At 37.6% G+C, this 27,846-nt stretch overlaps 1 protein-coding gene across 1 annotated transcript in view; it reads left to right on the forward strand.

The window, feature by feature from the left end:
* The window catches only part of LOC107597132 (NADP-dependent malic enzyme-like), an 87,927-nt gene that overhangs the window by 24,771 nt on the left and 35,310 nt on the right, over positions 1-27,846 (forward strand). The window contains exons 2-3 of the mRNA XM_016288078.1: positions 10,260-10,393; positions 14,320-14,469. Coding sequence (XP_016143564.1) covers positions 10,260-10,393; positions 14,320-14,469 — 284 coding nt within the window. The remainder of the gene's footprint in view (positions 1-10,259; positions 10,394-14,319; positions 14,470-27,846) is intronic.

The raw sequence follows: 27,846 nt of genomic DNA on the forward strand, positions 1-27,846 counted from the left end.
ATTAAAAATGAGTCTAATCATTAGGTTCCCTGTGGAGATGTCAGCATACAGTACTTTATACATCTAATGTTGTATTTTAGTGTTTGACTGTTTTTTCATCCAACTGTAGCAAAATACTTTTATGATATATATTTCACTGCTGAAATATTTAGAGATATTTTACGTAAGAAAATTTTCATTGGATTCCTTGTGGAGCCATCTGCATACTTGATTAATTTGCTTAATGCAGGTTTCTGCCTTTGAGTTTTTGCTTTAAAATGCAACAAGGACAAAAGACTATGGTTATGTTTCAATTTGCTTTCTATTTCTAAATGGTGGGTAGGAAAAATACAGTGTAAAATTAAAAAGTTAATATTTTCTAGATAATATTTTACACATTTCTAATATTCATGAATTTTTTCACAGTATAAAAGGGTCTGTATACACGGAAATATATAGCTGTGTTTTAGGGGATGCCTGACAAAGGGATAATCATATTTGGAGATTTGTGCCATCAAAATGTTTGAAAACCCATACAAAGAAAGCAATCAGTTGAAAAAGAGATCTAAAAAGAATACATTTCCATTGAAATATCCATCAGAAAACCTTCATTTTGTATTTGTGTGGCTCTGATTGAATTATTGCTTGGCATAAAAAGCAGGTCAAGAGAATTACCTGAACTAAGTGTTACTCTTAGAATATCAGTTTTTCATCACTGTTTATTTCTCCCAATTTATATGCACAATTAGAATCAGAAATCCTTTTTTTCTTTCCTCTTTGTTGGTGTTGAGAGATAAGTAGGTAAGTGATTGTTACTTGAGTATGTGTTAGTTCACTTATTGATGGTTTTATCATTGAGTTTTCAGTATAATGTTGTGTGTAAACAGAGCGATCTCAGTGGAAATGATCAAGTAGGAAAGTAAAGAATCTGAGTCATACTTCTGGTATAGTTTGCTTACCACTAAAAAGTGATACCACAGTTCATAAAACACAGGGTTGGTTCGTAGCCAGACAGTCTATTATTGATGGAGGGGGATTTCTGTACTTTTGCTTAACTTTGCTGATGTTTTGAAGATGATTCACATTGATTTTTGTTGATGCAGCCTTCACTTTTGTTTGTGCATGTGAGTCATGCTCTCCTCCAGCTGCTGAAGAACTGTAATTTCAGTACTTTATTATTGCTCACAGTTCAAGTACATATTTTTGGTGTTTAGAGTCATCTCACAAATTAATGGTTCACATATGGATCTTGCTTATTGCAATTTCCTAAAAGTTCCCACATGTTTGTCTTTCAGTATTTGAGATTATTTACTTCTTGTTTTGTCTTCTTGACCATTTGGTTGCTTGCCATTTAAGTGATGCTTTTTATAGAATTTTTTTACACAGACCAGAGCCAATGAAATTTGTTCCCAAGAGTTTTAATGTGATGTCATCATAGATCAGAAGCATTAAAGGGGTCATATGAGGTCCATTATTATGGGCGACTGATGTTTTTGTCTCTTGATGTATTTTAGATGGAAGATGTCAGTTTATCTGAAGAGTTTTAATGTGATGTCATCATAGATCAGAAGCATTAAAGGGGTCATATGATGTTGCTAAAAAGAACATTATTTTGTGTATTTGGTGTAATGAAATGTATTTATGCGGTTTAAGGTTAAAAAAACACATTATTTTCCACATACTGTACATTATTGTTCCCTTTCATGGGAACTTCGAACTGCGTCCTCTAGGGGTCGCTATGGGGAACGCCTCGTCGTGACCCGTGTCTGAAGCATACATTGAAAAAACACCAACTCGTTGGCCGGCGACAGCCATGACGTCACTACCGGTGCGACTCCAGTATAAATCGGCGCCGGGAGCTACACATCATTCTCTTCTTCGTCTTCATTGACTGTTCTGTTTGAAGCGTGCATTTTCAAGGAAAAAGTAAGAGCTATCTATTTATTATGGCGAGCACTAGTAGAGCATTTAGAAGGTGTGTGCATCCGTGTCAGCGCTATTTGACACCAGATGACACACACGATTTATGTGTTGTTTGTTTGGGCGAGGAGCACGCACGCGATGTCCTCGAGGGGGCAATCTGCGTGCATTGCGAGTTTTCTCCAATGAAAAAACTCCGTTCTCGTTTGTCTCTCTTTTCAAGTAAAGAGGGGCAGCCATCTGCTTCCCGCGGTTCAGGACCCTCCGCTGCTGAGGCACGGAGGAGAATGAGCTCGTGGCGATCTCAGGTGGACCTGGCCGATGAGTTTAGAGAGGGGCTTTCCTTCTCGCGCTCATCGGCGGGGGGCGAGAGACAGCCACTGGAGGATGATGTTCTCTCTTTAACATCATCTGATCCAGGGGCCAGTGCTCTGCTGGGTTCAGCCCAGGAAGAGCAGGAAATGGATGATGAGAGTGAAGAAGCTGAGGCTGAGCCTTCTCAATCCTCCTGCCCTGCGTATGATGAGCTCTTAGAGGTTATGGATCGCGCCACGGCAAGACTTGACTTGCCATGGAAGCGGACTAAGGAAGTGGCGTCGCGAGGTCGTCTCGACGAACGTTATCTTTCTGGCCATAACCCTCCAGCTCAGGTGAGTCTTCCTTTCCTTCCTGATCTCCATACTGAGATCGAGAAGGAATGGAAGAAGCCGTTTTCCTCACGCATCCATCGGTTTCAGCATACCAGTTATGCGAATATCGAGGCGGTGCGCGAAAACGGCTATGAGAGAATGCCCCCTGTAGAAGAGACGCTAGCTAGCTATCTCTCTATGGGAGAGACATCATCTCTCAAAACTCCCTCCTTGCCATCCATGCCTCTTCAAGCTACATCTAAAATGAATGGCAAGGCATACGCAGCAGCAGGTCAGGCTGTTGCTTCACTGCACACGATGGCGGTGCTCCAAGCATACCAGGCTGATCTGCTGAAAGACCTGGATAAAGGCGAGGGCCTTTCTTCTGATGAGATGGCTGAGTTACGCCGCACCACGGATCTTGCTCTTCGTGCTACTAAGCAGGCTGCCTCTGCCATGGGCAGATCTATGGCAGCGATGGTAGTAACGGAGAGGCAGCTGTGGGTAAACCTGGCAGACATCGGGAAGAAAGAAAGGGGTTTTCTTCTCGATGCCCCGGTTTCGCCCTCTGAACTTTTTGGTACATCCGTTGAGACGGTCATCGAAAAGTTCAGGGAGGCGAAGGCACGCTCAGCGGCCTTCAAAACCTTCATTCCACGAAGGTCCAGGTCTGAGCCCGAACAAACCAGGGGTCCTGGCCCGTCTCGATTTGAGGATCAGAGACGCGATTTTTACAAAGCTCATCGGTCTGAAAAAGCGAGGTGTGCTGTGATTGGCCGAATTCCTCAAGAGTGTGACGGAAATGTTGTGTCCCTTACCATATTGTGATGCCTGCGGCAACCACATGTGACGACCCCGGACTGGACTCCGCTTCGTCCACGGTGAAAGCCGATCTGGCGATCGACAGCGCGAAGTTGAAGTATTTCCTCAGCGACCAGCACGGATCAGCTCCAGGCATGACGAAGCGATATAGTCCTCTTTTGGAAGGCCAAACAAAGTAGTTTTGCTTTCAAAACGAAGCACACAGCGTCTTCACGACATGGCGGTGGCGGCAACAACAATACTACAGTGAGAATAAAAGTTACGCCTTCTTTCTTTGCGTGAACATTTGGGTGGCGTTATGCAAATCTTCCCTAACACTCCAAAGAGAAAGGAAAAATTTAAATCGCATCATATGACCCCTTTAAGATACTTCACCCAAACATGAAAATGCTATTATTATGTATTCACCCTCATGTCGTTCTAAACCCATACTGTATGTCTGACCTTCTTCTGTGGAACACAAAAGAAGATATTGAAAAATGTATTGTTGTTTTTTTCTTTTGTCTATACCGTGAAAGTGAATAGGATCCAATGTTGTTTTGGACCTCACTGACCTTCACTGTATGGGCGAAAAAAGTTGAAACAGTTTTCATAATATCTTATTTTGTGTTCTGCAGAAGAAAGCCAAACAGGCTTGAAATGACATAAGGGAGTGTAAAAGATTACAGAATTTTCCTTTTTTGGTGAACTATCCCTTTAACTTTGCACAAGCAATGCTGATGTCTCACGGCTTGCTTCTTGAGGGAATTGTACCAACAATCATTCAGTAATCAGGCTTAACCACTACGCCACTCAGTCATGCTTTATCAATACAACATCCTCCACACTATTTCCACACCTGATTTTCTGCTTGTGTCCTACAAGTTCCTTTCCTTGGTAACCGTTTGTTTTTGTCTTGGCTCTTTTTGCAGCTCTGAAATGGTTGCTTGTGGCCTGAATTAAGAGCGTGGGAAGATGCATATGGCATTAATACAGCAATTTAAGTGACAAGGGTGTTTATGAGAATAGTATGTGTTCATACGTTCCCTATTTGAAAAGCTGGAAAGGTCTAGTCTGAGTTGTACCATGTGACAGCTTCTATTGGAACTATGTATGTGAAAAAGGTTTTTGGTTTCACCATCAGGCAGGCATCTCCTGTACAAACCCACACTCATTTTATTTGGATTCGGCAGTCTCAAATGAGTCTCAGACAGCTGGGAAAAACATCCTCTGTCATTATCAATGCCAGAGCAAACTCCCATACAGCTCCCACTGGTGGATCATGTGATTAATTAATTGATTTGATTAATTGACACAAGGTAGCCTGGGGCTTTTTGCCTGTGTCTGATCACTCGCATGGCTGTTGCCTCTTTTAAAAAGACCAGCATATGCTGGTTAGGTATATGTTTTGAAGCATGGCAGCTGGTTTGAGCTGGTTTAAGCTGGTCCTTAGTTGGTCATGAGCTGGTTAATAACCAGCTCAGGACCAGCTTAAACCAGCTCATGACCAACTAAGGTCCAGCTTAAACCAGCTCAAACCAGCTGCCATGGTTCAAAACATACCTAACCAGCATATGCTGTTTTTTTCAACGGGGTCATCAGGTCAAAGCATTCTCTAAGCAGAAAACTTTTCAGTGTTTTTGCTTGGATGAAGGTCTTCACGTGGTCATAAGAGAAATGTGAGAATGTGAGAAGCACATCAGAAAAAAAACAGCCTCTGATCTCTGAGAAAGAGAGCCAGTTTGTGTATTTGACTCACATGAAAGATTTCCTTTCCACATCCTAAAATGGACCAAATTTCAAACCATGGTTTGTCTTTGGAGCAAGATGAGGGTTATGTTTGATGTGTGATTGTTGGTCTGTGCATGGAGATATGCATATCGGAGTGTTTCTTTAACTATAGGCACTTTTGGCCATGTGAAATTTTAGAAAATATATACAGTATATTTTTAAAACATGTTTTTCCCACTCTCACAATATCCATTTTTTTGCTAAATGTAAGGTTAATTCCCACTAATTCCCAGTAATGAAAATTCCCACAGTGACTTTTCCAATTCAACTGCATACCAGAATGTGTATTTTTGCTTTTAATTGCATTTTTGTAACATTTTATAGGCTACATGTTTGAGGTAATTTGTGACCCTGGACCACAAAACCAGTCTTAAGTGTCAATTTTTTTTAATTGAGTTGTATACGTCATCTGAAAGCTGAATGGTTTATTAGGATCTGACAATATTTGGCTGAGATACAACTATCTGAAAATCTGGAATCTGAGGGTGCAAAAAATCTAGATATTGAAAAAAATCACCTTTAAAGTTGTCCAAATTAAGTCCTTAGCAATGCATGTTACTAATCAAAAATGAAGTTTTGATATATGGAAGAAAATAACTTCATGGAACATGATCTTTGCTTAATATTCTAATGATTTTTCATACCCCAAACATACCCGTGCAACTTAAGACTGGTTTTGTGGTCCAGGGTCACATTTGACAATTATGGCTTGGTTGTACATGACACCTAATATAAATAGTTTCCTTGCAAGTTGCAAGTGATATGTACCTTGGTTTTTACTTTGTTGTCTTCACTTATATCATGTGTTGTATTGTCTTAAGCACTTTATAAAACACACTGACTTTTAGGAAAAAAATATTAGGAGAAAACAGGGTGGAAATTATGTTGTAATTATAAAAAAAAAAGTTTCAGAAAATAAAAACCAACCACTGGAACATAAAATTGCCCAAAGTTGAAGAAACTCCCATGAGCAGTGCTTTGGTCTCACTCCAAGAACATTAAGTCAGTCCAGAACATGTGATAAGAAAAGGCCAAATTCAAACTATAAAGAATGATTTTGGAAAGGGGAGGTTATGCAGATGGCTCAGCTCAAATGTTTTCTTACCAGTGAGAAAACAAAATTCAATGCTTCATCTAAAGTGGCTCATTATAGTGCTGTTGACACTTATGTGCTTCACAGACTCTCATGTATTCTCCATTACAGGATCAAGAAACATCACTCCCATTGTAAAGTTCCACTGAAGAACAACCTTGCTTTGCTTTTCTTCTGCCTTGGTGCTTTTTTGGCACCTCTGTGGACCAGCTGCAACATTTTCCGTGTACAAGTACTGGGAATTTCTGCATTAAGATTGAGTTGTTTGAATTGGAATCCCTGTATTCTTCAACGTGACCTCTTGCTTAAAGTCTTGAAGAGCTTTTGAAAGCTGTAGACTGACTTTTATCAGGTCAAAAGCAAGACTTTTATGTTTGCCACAAAGTACTTAGTGCTATGTGTTTGGGGTGGTGCTGGTCATGGCCAAAGTAGAAGGGTGGTGGCATTGATCTTTAGATTACAGGTTGGCATGCATCAGCTCTCCTTGCTTGAGCTTGTGTGGGCATAACACCCACTGGAATACGACACACAGTCTTTATTGTGGTTGCTATGCATGTGGAAGCGTTTATTGTCCCATTATTGCTACAAAAAGCAAAGCCGGAACAAACTGAGCCAACAAAACATGGCAGGCCCTATGATATAAGCATTTCTTTGCATTTTGACTCTTAAAGAGATAGCTCATTATTTACTTATCATTATGTTGTGATTTTCTTTATTCTGTGGAACACAAAATATGTTGTTTTGAAGTTTCAGTTGTTTGGACACCGTTGACTTCCAGAACATCTTCTCTTGCCTTCCACAGAAAGAAAAAAGACAGTTATTCAGGTTTGTAGGGCTGCACAATATACTGCGCAATAAAACTGAAATCGCGATATGACTGAGATTTATTTAAATACATGCGCTGCGTCTTTGTGCCACACAAACTTATCTCTCCATTTGCTCTGAGCTTGGGTCACTAAAAACATGCATTTGGGAAAGCAGTGTAAACTTTCCAAACTTGTAATGAGAAGTACTTATAAACTGATGTATAGAACCCATCCTACTTTTGTTTTCTTTTTTGATAATCTTTTTCACTCCTATTTTAAAAAAATATCTGCCTCTACTTCTGTTCCATTGCGGCTTTAAAGGCTTCCTGCAGTTTTTTTTTGGCAATATATGACATGAATTAACCTTGAATTAGTATTGTTATTTTAGTCAAATTTTACAATAGTAATATTCCTTATTTTGATTATTTTTATGTAGTAATAATTATATTTAAAAGAAAATGTTTACACCATTATTATTATTATTATTATCATCATTATTATTGTTTTATTATTTTGAGATTATAATCACAAACTTTTGGGCCAAATTTTGCTGCATTTAAAAAAAAAATTATATTAACAATTTTTTTTTCACCCCAAATTGTGCAGCCCTACATGTTGGGACACACATTACGGTGGATAAATGATAACAGAATAAAACAATTTGAGTAAACTATCCCTTTAAGTGCTTTTAAACAATGCATCCATCTGGACACTAGACTTTTTATTCTGTTCTCCATTCTTTTCATGTCCTACTGTTTACAACATTTTTTATCTAGAAAGCCGTGATACTGTTGTTTTTTGTATGTAGAGCAAGATTTGCAAGTGTCACACTCATCTTGGCATCTTGGCAATGCAGAGTCTCTCTTAAACAGTGCCAAGTTCCTCACCATTTCCCACGCCTGCCCCGCCAGGACCTCCGGGACTCATTTCTCTAATCTTGCCATCCATGCGTGCCATCAAACAGACCACTTTCTCCAGTCCAGCCATCCATGGCTATGATCAGAATGCCAGTCCTGGGGCCTGTGGACGTGCCCCTCGGAGTTCTGCCCACAGCTCCATTGTCAGAGACATTAATTTGCCGCTTGGGCCCAGTTCCACCGATGTCTCCATTACACATATGACACAAGGATCCATTCAGTTTTCGTAGAGCTGTCTGAGGAATTATATTTGATTAGGAAGAGCTGTTCTTATTGAGAATGTCTGTTGCTTTTGCTTTCGAGTCATCATCAATCTTCTCAAATCACTAGTTACAGGAATATGTTGGCTAAAGACTCCCTTGCAAAGCACATTTAGGCATTTGTATGTGTCAGTAAAGGTCAATGAAATGCATATTTAAGTCAAAGTTGTCTTGGATATGTTTTCGACGGCTCTCCAGTCTCTAATATACGCTATAGTTAGTGTTTTAACAACCCAATACAAACCAACAGAAAGAAAATCTGATGTAATCATATGTGTCTAGGGATAGTCTTGCATAAACCACCAGCTTTTCAAGCAAAATAGAATGTCCGTTTTTAATCACAAAGGTTGCAATTCAGACCTGGCACAGCTCTTAAATACAGACCATCAGTTGTGCACTGAACAGTTAGTTTCAGAAGATGACAGACATGACAGAAACTACAAATAACATCCAAAGGCTACTGAGTAATGATTCTGTGTTTTTGGCACAAGATCTTTTTAGAAGCTAAAAAGTGCTTTGCATTGATCAAAATTTGCATTGTTTTGATCTAATTTTCCACATAAACTGATCAAACTCTGAGTTAAATCAGCTTGCAGATATTACAGAAATATTCCACACTGCAAAAAATGCTTTTCTTGCTTAGATCTTTTGTCTTGTTTCCAGCCAAAATATCTAAAAATTCTTAAATCAAGAAGGATTTTCTAGACAAGTAAAAATTATTGTCTTGTTTTTAGAAAAAACAAGTCGAATTCAAGTGAGTTTTTGCTTTGTTTGAAACAAGATTATTTTTCTTACCCCATTGGCAGAACAAACAAGACAAAAGATCTAAGCTAGAAAAGCATTTTTTGCAGTGCATTTGATTTTTTTCTCTTGAAGCAGCTGCAAAATCCTCAGAATTTGTATACGGCGAGTTCCCTTTGGTCTCAGTTGTGTCAATAACACCACATCTTATTGCACGTGTGCAGACTAGCCTTCTTGTGTTTACAAGGACAAAATAATTTTTACGAACAGACCAGTTAACATAACCAAATGAAAAAGGGCTGAAAAGCCAAACTTGCATATACTTGTTTAAAAAGCAAATCTTGCACAGCCTTTCAGGGTTTTGGGCCTTCCTTAGTGGTTTATCTGAAGGAGCAGCCAGAGGCGTGGCAATGATGATGCAAGTCTGTCATTAAGGAATATACGGCTGGCTTCAAATGCCACAGCTTTTAGTCCACACAGATATTCCTACATAGGCATCCATCCCTGTGAAGCACAGTCTTGCTCAACAGTGCACATGTGGAGTCTGGTAATATCAACTCAGGGCCCCCTGGCTGTAGCATTTGTTTTGTAGAGTTCACGGTCAGGGTAAATGTCAAGGGTCACGGCAGCAAAGTAGCAGTCTCTGCCTTTTGGCTGTGCGCCACACTGGTGTATTTCAACCGTGACCTCTGTGATCTTTCCTTGGCTTTGATTGCATTACAGACTTTCTCACCATAACAAACAGTGAGTTAGGAATAGAGCTGTATGAGCAGCTACATAAGGCCTTTTAGTCATCTGAGACAAATGGAAGGGAAATGTGGGGATTTATTTAAGCTTTTCCAAACAATATTTTAATAATACAGCTGCAGAGGCTTAGTTGAATAAAGATTAATTATTTAAATTAATGCAAAGTAAATATGTTTCTTATAACTTTAGTAGCCCTTGTAGAGATTTTACATATTTCCACAGAATGCAAGAGTAATTAATGTAAATGTGAACAGGAAAAATCAACAGGAAATTGATATTGACCCTATTTAGTTTCTATAGTTTCTATATAATATAATATAATATAATATATATATATATATAGTTGATGTTGGTTTTTTTTGTTTGTGTTTTTGTTGTTGAAAACAGTTGTGCTGCTACACACACACACACACACACACACAGAGATTAATATTTATTTTGAAATAAGTCATATTATGGAAGTAAAATAGATTCCAACATTCAGTTAAATCTGATTTTAAACTTAGTGCACATTGGCGTCCTGATATATTCAGTAATAATTGTTAATAGTTGACTGTTCTGTGTCCTCTCTGCAGGGGATGGCCTTCTCCCTGGAAGAGCGCTTGCAGCTGGGGATTCACGGCCTGCTGCCTCCCTGCTTCCTCAGCCAGGATGTGCAGGTATTGCGGTTCCTCAGAAACTACGAGCTGAAAAAGGATGACTTGGACAGGTGAGGAAAAGGGGTACTGACATCCATCCTGTTGCTCTCAGACAGTCCTGCTCCACTATAATTTATTTGTCTCAAACCGATCTGTTGTTCTCTGTAACTAGATTTCACACCTATCAGATCACAGAAATAGTGTTACATATAAGACATGCTGTTGTTGCTGCCATTTGGGCGATAAAAGTTTATCCTATGTAACAGCAAGGAGGATTTTCCTTTTCTTATCTTTTTTTGCTTTCTCTGTTTTTTTCTGAACTGCAAAGTAAATGGGACATCAAGAGTTGAATACCCCTCTGGTTGTTGGAACATAAAAGGCATCATCAAAGTATCATCTAAATAACATCAACAGATATTCAACTAGTTAGTTAGAATTTTCCCAGAATTCATTAGCCCCTGTTATTATGTCACTCCCAAAGCAGTATGGGATCTCTTCCCATGTTTTGCAGGCCTGACCTTTCTGGAAATTATATTCCTGTCATATCTCAAGGCTACTAGTCGTGTAACAGTCTTTGGTTTGTCCTTTCAGACAGGACGCGATTTATTTCTGGATGGGTCGCTTTCAGTCAAATGACCCTGACGTCTGCACGCATATTACTGTCTACTGGAGCAATGAGGGATTCTTTCCCAGACTATCAGAGTTTTTTTTTATTTTGATGCTCTGCTGCCTGAATTTTGTGAAGGGACGAGAAGCATGTCAAAATTTAAAATAGATATTTGAAGCTTATTTTTGTCAAAGTTGAAAAAAAGAGAGTAAATACATTTTTTGGCTTGGATTTGGGAGACATATAGTTTTGACAGTTTGTTGACAAAGTACAGATTTGGCCTTTGAAATCAGTCTCTGCCATAAGCAGTAGTCAATGAACTGAGGATTAATAATGAGTAGGCATTTCACAACAGAGCAAATTCATCACATAATACACAGCTTCTCATTCTGATCATTTGTTTGATTGATATGAAGTAGTGAGGACTGCAGCAAGCCTTGATCTATGCATAAATAATCTCTAGGCATTTGAATAACTTAGCAATTAAAAGCTCCTTGTGCAGTATTGTCGCGTGGTTCGAGATCCGCTTTGATTAGCATACATTGAGCTTTCAATTACTGCAGTTGGCTTCTTTATATGATGATTGGACATGGGATCTCTTCCCATGTTTTGCAGGCCTGACCTTTCTGGAAATTATATTCCTGTCATATCTCAAGGCTACTAGTCGTGTAACAGTCTTTGGTTTGTCCTTTCAGACAGGACGCGATTTATTTCTGGATGGGTCGCTTTCAGTCAAATGACCCTGACGTCTGCACGCATATTACTGTCTACTGGAGCAATGAGGGATTCTTTCCCAGACTATCAGAGTTTTTTTTTTATTTTGATGCTCTGCTGCCTGAATTTTGTGAAGGGACGAGAAGCATGTCAAAATTTAAAACAGATATTTGAAGCTTATTTTTGTCAAAGTTGAAAAAAAGAGAGTAAATACATTTTTTGGCTTGGATTTGGGAGACATATAGTTTTGACAGTTTGTTGACAAAGTACAGCTTTGGCCTTTGAAATCAGTCTCTGCCATAAGCAGTAGTCAATGAACTGAGGATTAATAATGAGTAGGCATTTCACAACAGAGCAAATTCATCACATAATACACAGCTTCTCATTCTGATCATTTGTTTGATTGATATGAAGTAGTGAGGACTGCAGCAAGCCTTGATCTATGCATAAATAATCTCTAGGCATTTGAATAACTTAGCAATTAAAAGCTCCTTGTGCAGTATTGTCGCGTGGTTCGAGATCCGCTTTGATTAGCATACATTGAGCTTTCAATTACTGCAGTTGGCTTCTTTATATGATGATTGGACAAGTTCATAAATGGGGTGGGGTTTAGCAACGAATGGGCAATAAATGAAACTGATGATAGATGGCACTCGTTATTTAAATAAACAGATATAGACAGAGTTAATGGAATGTTGTGACTTGTGAGGAATGTAGTTTGACATTCATAATCTTTTTTTTGTATTGGAATTTGTAAATATTGTGAATGTATGCTTCAGCAGTTATTTTCATCAAATAATTGCATTCTTTAGTGGTAGTTTTGGAGAAGTGGTATTTTGGGGAAGTATTGCAGAAATGCATATAGAACACTATATCTTGATGTGTGTTTTGGTATTATACGTGACTTGTCAAAATGTTACCCTTTATCAGCAGGAAAAGGGCTGACACATCAGTAGGGCTACACAATATATTGAAACATCAGGAATATTCATGATATGCATATGGCAAAGGCTTGCAACATCTGAATGATTTCAATGCTTAAAAAGGTTTCAAAAAGTCAAAGTTTTAAGTTGACGCAGATAGCTGAGAATAGACTGGGCACACAACTTGTGGTGTGTGTGTGTTTTCACGTGTGAGTGTGTGCGGTCTGATAACATATATGCGGAACAATCAACAAGCCGTCATGATGCTTTCATAGCATACTACTCTGAGAGGATGAATCAGCCCAAGTCACCCGCCGCTGATGATTTAGTGCCAAAAGAACAAGAAACATGTGTCTTGGTTATATAATTTTTATTTTTGTAATATATTTAAATATAATTTAAATTGTTTTTGCACACTTAATGCTTTATCACATTATGATATTTAACAATTTATTGCATTTTTCTTCAATATGGTGCAGCATTACACATCAGGAAGAAAGTACAAGTTTGAACGTTTGGTTGGAAAAAAGTTTGAAAGAAAGAGAAATGCATTAAGGAAGCTATCTATCTGATTTAAGCGTATGCAAGGAAAATGTTCCTTAAGGTCCAGAATTATCACGCTTGTTAACATAGTCTAAGCACCTCATTTTGAACTGCCTTCCCCTTCACAATGCCACCGCATATAGTTGGAACAGTATAAACTCTGTGAAAGCCATTACTTCCAACAGTTTATTGGGAATATATACAGCTTTACAACAGCAGTTGGCTTTGCCAAAATAGAAGACGGCCAATCGAGCTAGATTCTAGCATAGCCGAGTCTCAAGAATGACATTTGGTTTACTCTCCTGAGACGCAGTTATAGGCAACAAGGTGGCAAAATATCACTCACACATTTCACCCTGACAAACACTGTCAGAACGCTGCATTATAAGTTAACATGACTGTCACGACAGAGCTGACACTCATGTAGAGTTTGATTTTTCTCATCCCACCTTTTACAGTCCTGGTAAGCATCTGTTTCCTCCTGCCTCAGGAAGGTGGGCACACTTTTCCTGAGCCAAACAAGAGATATGTTATGCCCTTGCCTTGATGGAAAGCTTGCTCGGACTGATGAGGAATGTGACGTGGTCTTGTAAATTTGGGTCAGATGTAGAACTTGAACGTATTTCTCTTCAACGTATTTCTATAACAAGGAACTTGTGTCTAAGTTCTCTGGGGGCATTTTTGTGCAGTGTGCATTTTTCCTAGCATTTTGACATAAGCAGGGAAAATCCCCCATTATTCTTGAGCTTTGTTTCAAACAACAGTCAAGACTTTTTAATGTGACAGTCTAGTCAACTCTGTTCTACTTTTGTTGGCAGTTTCATGTAATTTCTGTCCTAAAATGTGTCCCTTTTGTGTGCCCACACTGTAAACCCAAACAACTGCTGTTACCATTGTTGTAATGAATGAATTCTGCCCCATTTTGGCAGCAAACTTTAAAAATAAATTTACCAGTCTACTCATCAGTCTTCGCAAACATAAGTCTGTGATACCAGCTTTAAATGGTTGGGTAGGTAGTTTGGGTAATCCTCCATTAAATGTGGAGTAATATAATCCCAGGGGGTCCTGAAAACCAGGAGTTGCTCTCCGTAACTCGTGTCTGTCCTGCTTTCTAGCTGTAGTTGATTTTTTTCCCTTTAGCATTGGCTGAACATTGTTATAAATTGTCCTATAATGTATGTTGACATATTTATATTCTGCTTTGTTACAGATACGTCTTTCTGATGGGCCTTCAGGACCGAAACGAGAAGTTGTTTTACAGAGTCTTGACCTCAGACATAGAGAGATTCATGCCCATTGCGTACACACCTACAGTCGGCCTAGCATGCCAGCAGTACGGCCTTACCTTCAGGAGACCTAGGTAAGAGACTGCTGAACGTAATTGAATTTTTTAAAATAAGTTCTTTCTCCTTCAACACAGTCCTTAAGCAAACACATCCATCCGACTGACAGATTTTCTTACAGCTCCTGGCATTGTCGCTCTGCTTTTTGAATTGTTCTACAAATCATTGAATATCTCGCCTCCAGGCAAATGAAACTGAATACCTCTTAAAAGTTAAAACATCTGTCTGGAGAGTTGAATATACATCCTGTCATAACAGAAATCTATTTTATGGTGGAATTTGGAGGCTGTGCTGTCAGATTTTTTAGACTCCTTGAAGTATATTCCAGTATAAATAAGCGTGACCTTTAGTTCATTGACGAGCTTGGCGTATATTATGAGATTGTTATCATTCTCAGCTTCCTGTGCTGGTTCAACTTGTGATTAGCAGCCTATATCGCCCATTTTATCTATCAAATTATACCTTTTTTTGTCTTATTTTCTCCTTCCTGCTGTACTTTGTGGAGTGAGTTAGGTCTGGACATGATCAAAAATAAGAATGTGTTTTAAGTCTTTTCATTGCTTTCAGTGATTCATTTTGAGGGATATCCTATGATCCTCAAATGAGGGGAAATTTTAGAGCATTCCACACCCTCAACGCTAAACTAGAGCCTTCCGCAATCTCCCTAAATGCAAAGTATTTGCAGTGGTGTAATGTAACGAAGTAATAACACTTCGTTACAGTACTTAAGTATTTTTTGGGAGTATCTGTACTGTACTGTACTTGAGTTTTTATATTTCAGCCAACTGTTACTTTTAGAGTACTCCACTACATTTCCTAAATAAAATTTATACTTTTACTCCGATACATTTCCCCGAAGCATATTCATCATTACTTACTAAAAAAGAAGAACACGGACTGCAGGAAAGCAGGTTTGACGAATCAGTGGTCTGGCGTCTGCAAGTTAGACTCCTAAAAACACCTTTGCTCATGTGCAAACAAGTGCACGCATAACCGCGGATGATTCATTTTCCCCTCAAGTCGAGTCTGGGGTGTGCGATACAGCATTGTCTGCGATAATATGGTAAGTGTTGTTGTAATGATGTGTGATCTGACATTATCAAGTAGGCTATATCACCAAATCACACACAGAGTGCACGCACGTTGATTTATTAGTCTATTACAACTCAAAATTCCAGGCATTCTAAATTGTAGACGGCAAAAATGCTTCTGTATGCTTTTTATATTTATATAATTTAATGTTTTTTGTTCAATTGTTTTGTCAGTTATTGCATTATTTCAGTCAAATATAAAACCCTTTGTTACCTCAAACTACACATAAAAGCCTGATCAGTGCCATAAAAGTAATCAGAATGCAGTTACTTGTTCCTTTGTTACTCATTGATGCGTGAACTTCCCCTTTAAATAACGCGACGCTCTGCCCTCTATGTGTATGATGCTGCTCCCATTAAGCGCTGTTGGAAGCAAATTAATTGATTCAGCATTTCGACACTTCCGTAAATTCGACAAAGCGGTTTAATAAAGGATGTATTGATCTTGTGAATTAGCAAATTTTACTACACCAATATTTTTTAATTGGCTGTTAAAGTTTATTGGGAATATTACATGACACGCTGATCCTTTAACAATGCATTGGCACAAAAACGCACACATTTTGGACCGATTTCACATGATTTGTTGACTGCCACAAATACTGCCTAAACAAAATACTGATTTTGTGCACTTTTTATTGTACCAATATTTTAAATTGGCCTTTGAACTTGGCTTTATTGCATGGCAAAAAAAAGTCTTACCTTGACAAAGCACTGACAGAACCCATTGATCTAATGATGTTGTTGAGCGCTCCAAATGCAAACTTTGCATGCAACAATCAGGCAGCAAGTGACAGCGCTCTGATCCAATGGCGTACAGGCATCGTCAGAATGACAGTACTGTAGCCCAATGATGTTGGGAGATCCAGTGGGGGCGGCAATCATATTTCAGGGTGGCCGTGCCACTCATCACAACCCTGCTAAAATGTATCCACCTTTTTCTTCAACGCGGAAGTAAGCCTATGGGTGAGACTTCCGGTTCATTAGCCGCTATAGGTAAATAACGAGGAGAATAACAACGCTGTACTTTGTGGAGTGAGTTAGGTCTGGACATGATCAAAAATAAGAATGTGTTTTAAGTCTTTTCATTGCTTTCAGTGATTCATTTTGAGGGATATCCTATGATCCTCAAATGAGGGGAAATTTTAGAGCATTCCACACCCTCAACGCTAAACTAGAGCCTTCCGCAATCTCCCTAAATGCAAAGTATTTGCAGTGGTGTAATGTAACGAAGTAATAACACTTCGTTACAGTACTTAAGTATTTTTTGGGAGTATCTGTACTGTACTGTACTTGAGTTTTTATATTTCAGCCAACTGTTACTTTTAGAGTACTCCACTACATTTCCTAAATAAAATTTATACTTTTACTCCGATACATTTCCCCGAAGCATATTCATCATTACTTACTAAAAAAGAAGAACACGGACTGCAGGAAAGCAGGTTTGACGAATCAGTGGTCTGGCGTCTGCAAGTTAGACTCCTAAAAACACCTTTGCTCATGTGCAAACAAGTGCACGCATAACCGCGGATGATTCATTTTCCCCTCAAGTCGAGTCTGGGGTGTGCGATACAGCATTGTCTGCGATAATATGGTAAGTGTTGTTGTAATGATGTGTGATCTGACATTATCAAGTAGGCTATATCACCAAATCACACACAGAGTGCACGCACGTTGATTTATTAGTCTATTACAACTCAAAATTCCAGGCATTCTAAATTGTAGACGGCAAAAATGCTTCTGTATGCTTTTTATATTTATATAATTTAATGTTTTTTGTTCAATTGTTTTGTCAGTTATTGCATTATTTCAGTCAAATATAAAACCCTTTGTTACCTCAAACTACACATAAAAGCCTGATCAGTGCCATAAAAGTAATCAGAATGCAGTTACTTGTTCCTTTGTTACTCATTGATGCGTGAACTTCCCCTTTAAATAACGCGACGCTCTGCCCTCTATGTGTATGATGCTGCTCCCATTAAGCGCTGTTGGAAGCAAATTAATTGATTCAGCATTTCGACACTTCCGTAAGGATGCGTTAAATTCGACAAAGCGGTTTAATAAAAGATGTATTGATCTTGTGAATTAGCAAATTTTACTACACCAATATTTTTTAATTGGCTGTTAAAGTTTATTGGGAATATTACATGACACGCTGATCCTTTAACAATGCATTGGCAGAAAAACGCACACAATTTGGACCGATTTCACATGATTTGTTGACTGCCACAAATACTGCCTAAACAAAATACTGATTTTGTGCACTTTTTATTGTACCAATATTTTAAATTGGCCTTTGAACTTGGCTTTACTGCATGGCAAAAAAAAGGCTTACCTTGACAAAGCACTGACAGAACCCATTGATCTAATGATGTTGTTGAGCGCTCCAAATGCAAACTTTGCATGCAACAATCAGGCAGCAAGTGACAGCGCTCTGATCCAATGGCGTACAGGCATCGTCAGAATGACAGTACTGTAGCCCAATGATGTTGGGAGATCCAGTGGGGGCGGCAATCATATTTCAGGGTGGCCGTGCCACTCATCACAACCCTGCTAAAATGTATCCCCCTTTTTCTTCAACGCGGAAGTAAGCCTATGGGTGAGACTTCCGGTTCATTAGCCGCTATAGGTAAATAACGAGGAGAATAACAACATGCAGTAAACGGTAAAACTGTTTGCACTACAACCCAGTGTGTTCATAATTAAGGAAATACATTAAAATAATATGATAAGACACACCAACTTTCAATATCAAGCAGCAAAACGAACTGTTTTGTTCAGCTAAAAATAGCTGTACGGAGTGGACGCAGATGAGACCGGAAACCAGACCCATAGAATTTACAAATGGCCGCGCCCATTTTTATGACAAGGAAAAGGTGGCTAGCACCAGTACATGCGCTCATTGGCGCCCCCTCCTGCTGGTGGTGCCCATAGGCGACCGCCTAGCTCGCCTATGCCTACGAACGGTACTGTGTGTGTGATCTAATTGAAAGCATCATTCAACCGGTCTGTGTTCTGTCATGAGATCTCGACTGTATTGTTTGCAATTGTGGTCGCTGAATAAATCATACCCGTCAACCCTCCCGTTTTCCCAGGATTCTCCCGTATTTTACCATTCTATCCCATTATCATTCCGTTTAAATATTTACCCGTATTTCTCCTGTATTTTTAATCTTTCTATAAAAAAAATCCCACTGGGCATATTTAATATGTTTGCTACATTCGCTTCCAGTAAAACTCCCGTTATTTGTATGGACCAAACCTCATTATATGAAAAATCGCGACTTGCGGTTGTCCAGTTGCCAGATCTAGTATGAAACGCGTGTGTGATCTAATTGAAAGCATCATTCAACCGGTCTGTGTTCTGTCATGAGATCTCGACTGTATTGTTTGCAATTGTGGTCGCTGAATAAATCATACCCGTCAACCCTCCCGTTTTCCCAGGATTCTCCCGTATTTTACCATTCTATCCCATTATCATTCCGTTTAAATATTTACCCGTATTTCTCCTGTATTTTTAATCTTTCTATAAAAAAAAATCCCACTGGGCATATTTAATATGTTTGCTACATTCGCTTCCAGTAAAACTCCCGTTATTTGTATGGACCAAACCTCATTATATGAAAAATCGCGACTTGCGGTTGTCCAGTTGCCAGATCTAGTATGAAACGCATCTTTCCCAAATGATCGACGCATACAAATTTCAACCCATTTGTCCCCTCAACCTGGCAACCTACAGCCCAGTGATGCTATTGAAATGTGCACAGGTACTACCGCGGAAAGGAAACAATGATCACTGGTAGAAATGGGAGAAGAAGACTCAGGTGGTGCTCCAGTGAAAAAACTAAATATATGTAAATGTATATTTACATGTATAATGAGATATAGCTTACACTTCAAAAGGCTATTTAATTGATTAAAAATGAGCGCTGCAAGTTTCAAAGTCAGGTGCTGCTCTGCTTTGTTTACTGCGGTTACCGGGGAAGCGGCTATATTCCTGGCGAAAAGCGCCACCTGCTGGCAGATAATTAATTTGCATTTTTCAATAAGCCCTTCTGCTATTTTTTAATAAGACCAAAGCCAAAAACGACCCTTATTTTTACACAGTTGTAAATGTGAACTGGTGAATCGACAAGAAGTTAATGAATTATAAAACTTATTTAATTAAAAATATTAAATATTATATTATATTATAAAATATTATACTCTGATATATATTTATGTTACTAAATGAATAGAATTGTTTGATAATAATTGTTCAAATGAATAGAAAATATAATATAAAAATTGTTACTTTTGACCCTTACTTTTTGTTACTTACATTTTTTTAAATCAGTTTAGCCATTATACAGAATGACGAAAATGTGACTAAGATTTCTTTGACTAAAACTTGACTAAAATGCTCATACATTTGATTAACTTAAAGGAACACTCCACTATTTTTGAAAATAGGCTAATTTTCCAACTCCCCTAGAGTTAAATAGTTGAGTTTTACCGTTTTCAAATCCATTCAGCTGATCTCCGGGTCTGGCGGTAGCACTTTTAGCTTAGCTTAGCATAGATCATTGAATCTAATTAGACCGTTAGCATCTCGATTAAAAAATGACCAAAGAGTTTCAATATTTTTCCTTTTTAAAACTTGACTCTTCTGTAGTTACATCGTGTACTAAGACCGACGGAAAATGAAAAGTTGCGATTTTCTAGGCCGATATGGCTAGGAACTATAGTCTCCATGGATGCAGCAGGCGCAATGATATTACGCAGCGCCTGAAAATAGGCTTATTGGAAGTTACCTAGCTGGGGACTATTTTCAGGCACTGCGTAATATCATTGCAATAGTGGAGTGTTCCTTTAAACTTGACTAAACAAAAACAGGACACGGTTGTCTAAATATGATACCTAAAATGTACATTTGAGTAAGACTAAGACTAATTTAAAAATGGCTGCCAAAATTAATACTAAATGGTTAATTAATAATAATCTCATTGCTAAAATGTCAAGTTTTCATTGACTAAAACTAGACTAAAATACTTCAGGGTTTCTTGGACTAAAACTAGACTAAAATGTTGAGACTTTTATTCGACTAAAAATTTACTAAAACTAAGACGCATTAGGTTGACTAAATATGACAAAAACTAACAAGGACATTTTAACACGGGACTAAGACTAAAATGAAAATAGCTGACAAAATTAACACCAGTATTAATACCACACAGACAAAACACTGCAGCAGTGTGTTCCAGTTACATTAAGTGCTCAGCCAGGGATTTTACAGATATTAACTGAATGTTAATAAGAATAAATTGAGGAAGTCTTTCAGAGAATGAATGGCCTTGGGAAAAAAAGGACAGATAAATTAATTGTAAATGTATTTAACAGAAACCTATATATGTATATATATATATATATATATATATATATATATATAAATGTAATGTGGTGTTATATGTAGTGATTTGTAGTGTAATGTTTTTTAAAAGACAACATACTGCATAATAAACCAGTTTCTTATCACTCACGATCCCCACACTTTAAAAAAGCTTGATGAAATTGACCAAGTCAGCTTTCCTGTGCTTTCCCGGTTCATATCAGATCTTTGAACCTCACATAGTGGCCCAGTGTGAGATGATGGTTTAGAGTGCAGTGATGGTTTAGAGAGATATTTTTGCTGACCCTCTTTTACCACCATTGATCTTCAGACACAAGTGAACAGACTAGAGAATTTTTCATTTCTGAAGGGGAACTTTCTGGTGAAACGTCAGAGATGTTATCTGGGAATGTTGACAAATAGGTATGAATAGCCTTTCCATGACCCAGAAATCTCAACTATAAGCTGCAACTAAATGCAAATGTGAATGGCTTTTGTGTATTACTAAGTTTATAAAATAATCTTTTGAAAGGGGTACAGGCACATCATTATAGATTTGGACTTTAAAAAAAAAAACTCGAATTATCTCCTAGTTTAGTTCATTTTGGCTAGATTCTGAGTAAGAGGAGTTTGCAGTTGCAGCTCCAAAGGTCAAAACTGCAATTGTCTAATTGCTTAGGTGTAAAACACAGTCTAATTACAGTAGCTTATTGACCTGTTTAGAAAGACAACATAGATTAAGTGTGTGGTTGGAGATCTTTTCTGTTATGATTCCTGAGATAATGACAGAGAGATTGCTTGAGTTGTCATTTATGCAGAATATAGGGTGCACATGTCTCCTTAAACTTTGTGGCCCTCATAAAGAGGTTTTTAAACTTGCACTCTTTTATTTGGCCCACACACACTAAGACTGGATCGATGAGCTTTTAGTAACTCCCTTTTCCTTCATTTACCCCAGGGGTGCCCAACCCTGCTCCTGGCAATGGACTGTCCTGCAAAGTTCAGCTCCAACCCTAATCAAACCCACCTGAAGCAACCAATTAGGGTCTTCAGGATCACTTAAAAATTAAAGGCAGGTGTCTTTGATTAGAGTTGGAGATAAACTTTGCAGGACAGTCGATCGCCAGGAGCAGGGTTGGGCACCCCTGATTTACCCCCTGTTTTGAGGGAGCAGTTGTACCTTTTTCATAGGACTCACGTTGAGTAGTTGATTGCTGGGTTCCAGAAAACCATCAGTTTAAGATTTTTTTCTTGCATAAAAAAAACCAGGAATAAAGTTTAGAATTACAAGGATTTGACAAATAATAAAACATTTGGAATTAATTCTCTTGCTGATTTTGTGGACATTGTGAAACAATTTGGAGCTCACATAGTATAGGCTTGGTGGGGTATAAAATCACATCCAGAGTAAACACGCAGTCGTAGGTTGGGGAAAGTTTAATTTCTCTCTCTGTTCCAATTGGTGTATATATACTTGTTAATGTAACATCGTAATGCCACACTTTGTGTTTAGTAATTCATTCAGGGGCTTGTCACTGTCATGCTTTGGCATTATATTCAGTCACTAGACACCTTCGAGATATATAGGTCTACAACATCCAATTGCATTGTCGTGAATATCACAAGTAATGGAAGATATATATATATATATATATATATATATATACATATAATACTTTTGACTTTCTCTTATTCTGTGATGTATTGTGACCTTTGGGTGTCTGCAACACATTGCGGTTTGAAGCCACAGTGTTATATAGCAGATTTTGTTAAAAGTACAGTATTCAAAACTACCCAATTCCAGGTCAGTGTTTCTCCGTAACAAATCATTGAAATTGGCTGTTGAAATTGGTTGCTGAAATTCCTTTCCTCCTTATAAAATTGTAGAACCTTACCCTAAAGCAAGAGAGGCTGGTGAGAGAAATAAGGTGTAACGTTGGCAGTATTGGTTGATATAGTTGTTAATGATAGGGAGTTTTTATGGTGTTATTTCCACATGGAAGTATCCAGCAATGGAACACTTTGGTAATAATATTAAATAAGACTGAAAATTATAGGGAACATTTTTAAGTTAAGTCCTAGTGCAGATGCCAGAGCAATTTAAGAAACATTTGTGTTAGAGGCCCCCAATGTCGTCCTGTCCTGTGAATTTGCATGCACTGTAGTTTATCTGTTGTAGAGTATGTGAAGAACTGAATATTCTAAAACTAATTCCATAGATCGTATTTCCTAGTGGTAAGAGGTTGAATGATTTACCATTCTGTGATGGATGTGAATGCCCTCCAGTTACTCAGAAACCTTATTTTCCAACCACAGTGACGTGCCGACATGTTCTGCTTTTTTGCTTTATCCCAAGTAGGAGTCATCTCTGTGGGATAGTTTTCTTTTCATTATGAGATATTGATCAGAGAATAATACAACAACAACAACAACAACAACAAAAGCTTCTGCGAAGCAAATTATAGAAGACTTTGCTGTTTTGAACATCTGAAATTGTACCAGTTTGCTGTGTTTACTTTCTAGTTAGTTTCTTTTTTTTTTTGAGATACAGAGAATTGTTAAAATGTGCTGCATGTTTGCTTTCCCATGCATCATAGGGTTTGCAATCGTATGGTTCTTGTACCAGAAATTGAAATTGAGGCTGCAGGATATGCTAAATTTAGGCATGATGAAATAATTTAGCATGAAGTTGTACAGTGGCCCCATAAAGACATTTAATTCATATTTAAAAAATATATGACTGAGTTTATTTCTTTAAAAATAAATGCCACTTTATAGTTTCAATCTTCTTTCTAATGCAATGACATTCAGACAATTTTAAGTGTGAGTTACACTACTTTTTAAAAGTTTGGGATCAGTAAGAGGTTAAGAGATGAAGATATTTTAAAAGATGACTCTTATGCTTACCAAGGCTGCATATTTAATCAAAAATGCAGTAAAATGATTTAAAATGACTTTTCTAGTTTAATATTTTAAAATAAAATGTATTCCTGTGATGACAAAATCCTGGGAAGCAATAAAAAAAAAAAGAAGTTACCTTGATCAGAGTGTACAGGTGCATCTCAATAAATTAGAATGTCTTGGAAATTTCATTTATTTCAGTAATTCAACTCAAATTGTGAAACTCGTGTATGAAATAAATGCAATGCACACAGACTGAAGTAGTTTAAGTCTTTGGTTCTTTTAATTGTGATGATTTTGGCTCACATTTAACAAAAACCCACAAATTCACTATCTCAACAAATTAGAATGCTTCAAAAATTTTTGTAGTGAATTGTTGGCCTTCTGGAAAGTATGTTCATTTACTGTACATGTACTCAATACTTGGTAGGGGCTCCTTTTTTGATACCAGACCACTTGAAGATGTATTTGAGCTATACATCCCTTTATAGCCCTAAAAGGATTTGAGGAATCTCCCACTCAAGGGAGCATCAAGGCACCTGACACAGTGACTTTCACATATTGTACAAATACACTGTTCTGAACTCAAGGTTAACAATGCACATTTACCAGGTTTAAGTGTCAGCTATTATAAAGGGGACAATAAAGTATATCACACAGAGAAAAACAGGTGTTGTTCACGCAAACAATGTTGTAATAATTATTTGCATTTTTATTTACTCTTAAACCTGTGGTCTTCAGTCTCAGAGACCAAACAATTCACAGTCCAGATGTTTTATTTTAGGTTAGCTGTTAAACCAGATGTGTTAGTCAGGGTCTGTGGCTTTTTTTGTTTGTTTTTTTTTGTTTTGGAGATGTTATGAAAAGCATTTTCACCTGTTTTGCAGAGATAAGACATTATACCATTATCTATGCTTGACAAATCACACAACGCTTCTTCTGTGTTGTTTTAAGATTATATAGAATGCTTGAGGTTTGGATAGAGTGTCATTGTGCAATTATTGTTTTGTTTTGGTTGGTTTTGTCATGGAACAGCTTATGAAAGCACAATTCAGTTGAATGAAAATGGTAAATAGGAAAGCTACTTTAACTTAAATGTTCAGAATTTATAGCTAGAAGATATTAAAGGAATATTTGACCCCAAAATGAATATCCTTTCATTAATTTACTCAACCTAATGTTGAAGTACCGTTAAAAATACATGCCACATTCATAGAAGTACATAGCAATGTCCATTTAGTGAATGAATCATTCTTTTGAGTTGATGAATATGACTTGATTTGTTCACAAACTGGACTGATCCGGTTCCCAATGATCCAGCCGAGCAATTGAAGGCCCATCTGAAAAGCTGAATTATCAGTGAAGGATGACTTAAATTCAGTCCTTTCAGACTCAGGTGAACTTGTTGAATAGACTACTTTAGGGTTCATTCATTGTAATTTCATGGGGAAAAAACCCAGTATATTATTTCTCCTTTTGTGTTTAATGGAAGAAAGAAAGTCATACAATAATGAATTCATATTTGGGCTTTAAACCTATGAGCAGGGGGGAAAACTCCTTATATGAATTTTAGTACTAAGTCAAGCACCAGACTCCAGTTTGCCTGTACTGTTTCTCTGAAATGAAATGAAGTAGGGAAGTCACAGCACAAAATCTTTGGCCTAACTGTAAAGAGATCTTTTAATAGTTTGGGAATGAATTGAAGATGCCAGAGTGTGTTTAATAAGAGCTTGTGAAACACTATGCAGCGTGCTATGATTTTCTCAAGGGGAGGAAAGAACCCTCTTTTGCAGGCTCTATTGCAGTGCAGAACACTATTGCAGCATTTTATAACTCTACGTGGTGTCATATTTTAAAAAGGCCCTGTCCAATAGGTCACTGTGCTGACACTTCTACATTTAATTTTAGTGCCTTATTATTTTATCAGCTGCAATAAGTCCAACAGCTCCTGTGGGAAAATAGAATCTCAGCCTGGAGAGACTTTAAATGTGATTTTAGTTAAGTAAATAAGCCTGTGGGCAATTTTGTCTTCCTCAAAACTGTGGGAAAGTAACCTTTAGGGACAAAAACTCAGACATACTTCAGTTCATTAATTTTGACTTGTCATGTTGCTCATTTTCTTTTTAGCAAAACTGTTGATGTTTGGTTCCGGATGCAAGCCTTTAAATAATTATGTGTACCAGGACATTTTAAACTCAGATTTATCTGTCTTTTTTATGACCAATGTGGACAGATCCCAAAACTGTGAACACCACACATACAGGTAGGACTTGTGGCCTTAAAAACCTTAAATGTTATGGGACATTGTTAAAGCATTTACGTTTCATGTGGTGATGTGTGGAAAATCTCTGAATAAATATCAGGATGATAATCATATTTAATGAGGACACAAAAAGCCTGACAGGCATTTCAGCACAAATGAAATTGCATGACTGGAGGTAAAAAAAAAATCTAACTCTTCTGTGTCAATTTACCTCTTAATTTGTGCATATAATTCTGAAATGTGGGAGTTTATCATCATTAAAACTTTGGTGTCAGACTTATTTTTTTGCTTGCATTACCATGGCGTCAAAATTATGGAGAGATGTGAAACTTAACAAATGTCATGGACCACCATGCCATGCTAGCAAAGACCAGACTTAATGGATAATTTGACTGCATATGGCAAACTCGTTAGCTGTTATTTGTTGTTTACAATAGTTTTTAAGAAGATTTTTGTGCTGCTCTACTGAAATTATGCAAGCCTTTTTATATGCAGCGCACATTGCCCATGGTATGTTGTTTCAATAGACCTTTTCATTGAATATTTATTTTCATTAGACACATAAACACAGCTGTTCAAGATAATTCGGATGCTTTGCTTGGGGGAAAATTGGCAGTTATCGCCACTATAGCAGAGATTCAATGGGCACCGTGGGTGCAGCACACCCACAATCAACATAGTATGCTTTGAAATATATTGTTGTTGTATTTGTTTGGAAAAAAAAGCTTTACCTAAATAAACATGTCATTAACAATTCAGGCTCTTTTTAAAAATTTCCCTATGATTATATGATTTGTCCACTTTGCACCTAACCCAAGCCTTCTTACTTGTACCCACATGCCAAAGAGGGAAGATGCACCACTGAATCAGAGGTTAAATGGGATGGGGAATTCTTTGAATTTTTTAATTTTTAAACCCCACAAGGAGCAATCCATGAATGATCACCATTGTGTCCTTGAGAATGACACTTACCCTTGTTTATAGAAAATGTCCATGTACTTACTATAACTTAATTGAGATAAAACCATCAAGTAAATGACAGCTTAGTAAATTCAAAATTACCAGAATGAAGGTGATGTTTCTTGTCATTGGTCACAGCTTTTACAGAAGATTGGATGTCATTCAAAACATTTGGTTGGACATCTCACAAGTTTACAGAAACTTTGACTAGCTCTGCAGGACTCCGTCATGATGTAATTGGTGATGACGGTGAAGAATTCAAGTTTATTTATATAGTGCTTTTCACAGTAAAAATTGTTGCAAAACAACTTTACAGCAACATTAAGTTTCTACAATATTTAGTTGTAGCTTATCAGTGGTGACTGTCAGTTAATGTACATATGACAGAAATGTACGGAAAAATCAATTAAAGACGTAATCAAACAGACGATGAACACTATTAACAGCAATTATTATATGATGCAAACAAACTTATTGCAAAATTTGGTAGTTCTGTGTGTTGTTTCAGGGTTGGCATCATCTGAGGTCCTCTGAGGGGTTGGCATCATCTCTTCTCAGGTGTTCTGGATCCAGACTGAAGCTTGTGTAAATCCTAGCAAGAACAGAGAAACAAATAGAGACATAATTAGCATAGCTGCTGTTCCAACCAAGCAAAATTGATTTATTTAACCCAAGCTAAAGAATAATAATGTGCATTTGATCAGATATAACTGCAGTACAAGATTATGAGATGCATTATTTGAATGCTTGGCCAAAGAGATGTGTCTTTAATCTAGATTTAAACAGAGAGAGTGTGTCTGAACCCCGAACG

Source organism: Sinocyclocheilus grahami, unplaced genomic scaffold, assembly GCF_001515645.1.
Source record: "Sinocyclocheilus grahami isolate Dianchi unplaced genomic scaffold, SAMN03320097.WGS_v1.1 scaffold228.1, whole genome shotgun sequence".
Lineage (NCBI taxonomy): Eukaryota > Metazoa > Chordata > Actinopteri > Cypriniformes > Cyprinidae > Sinocyclocheilus > Sinocyclocheilus grahami.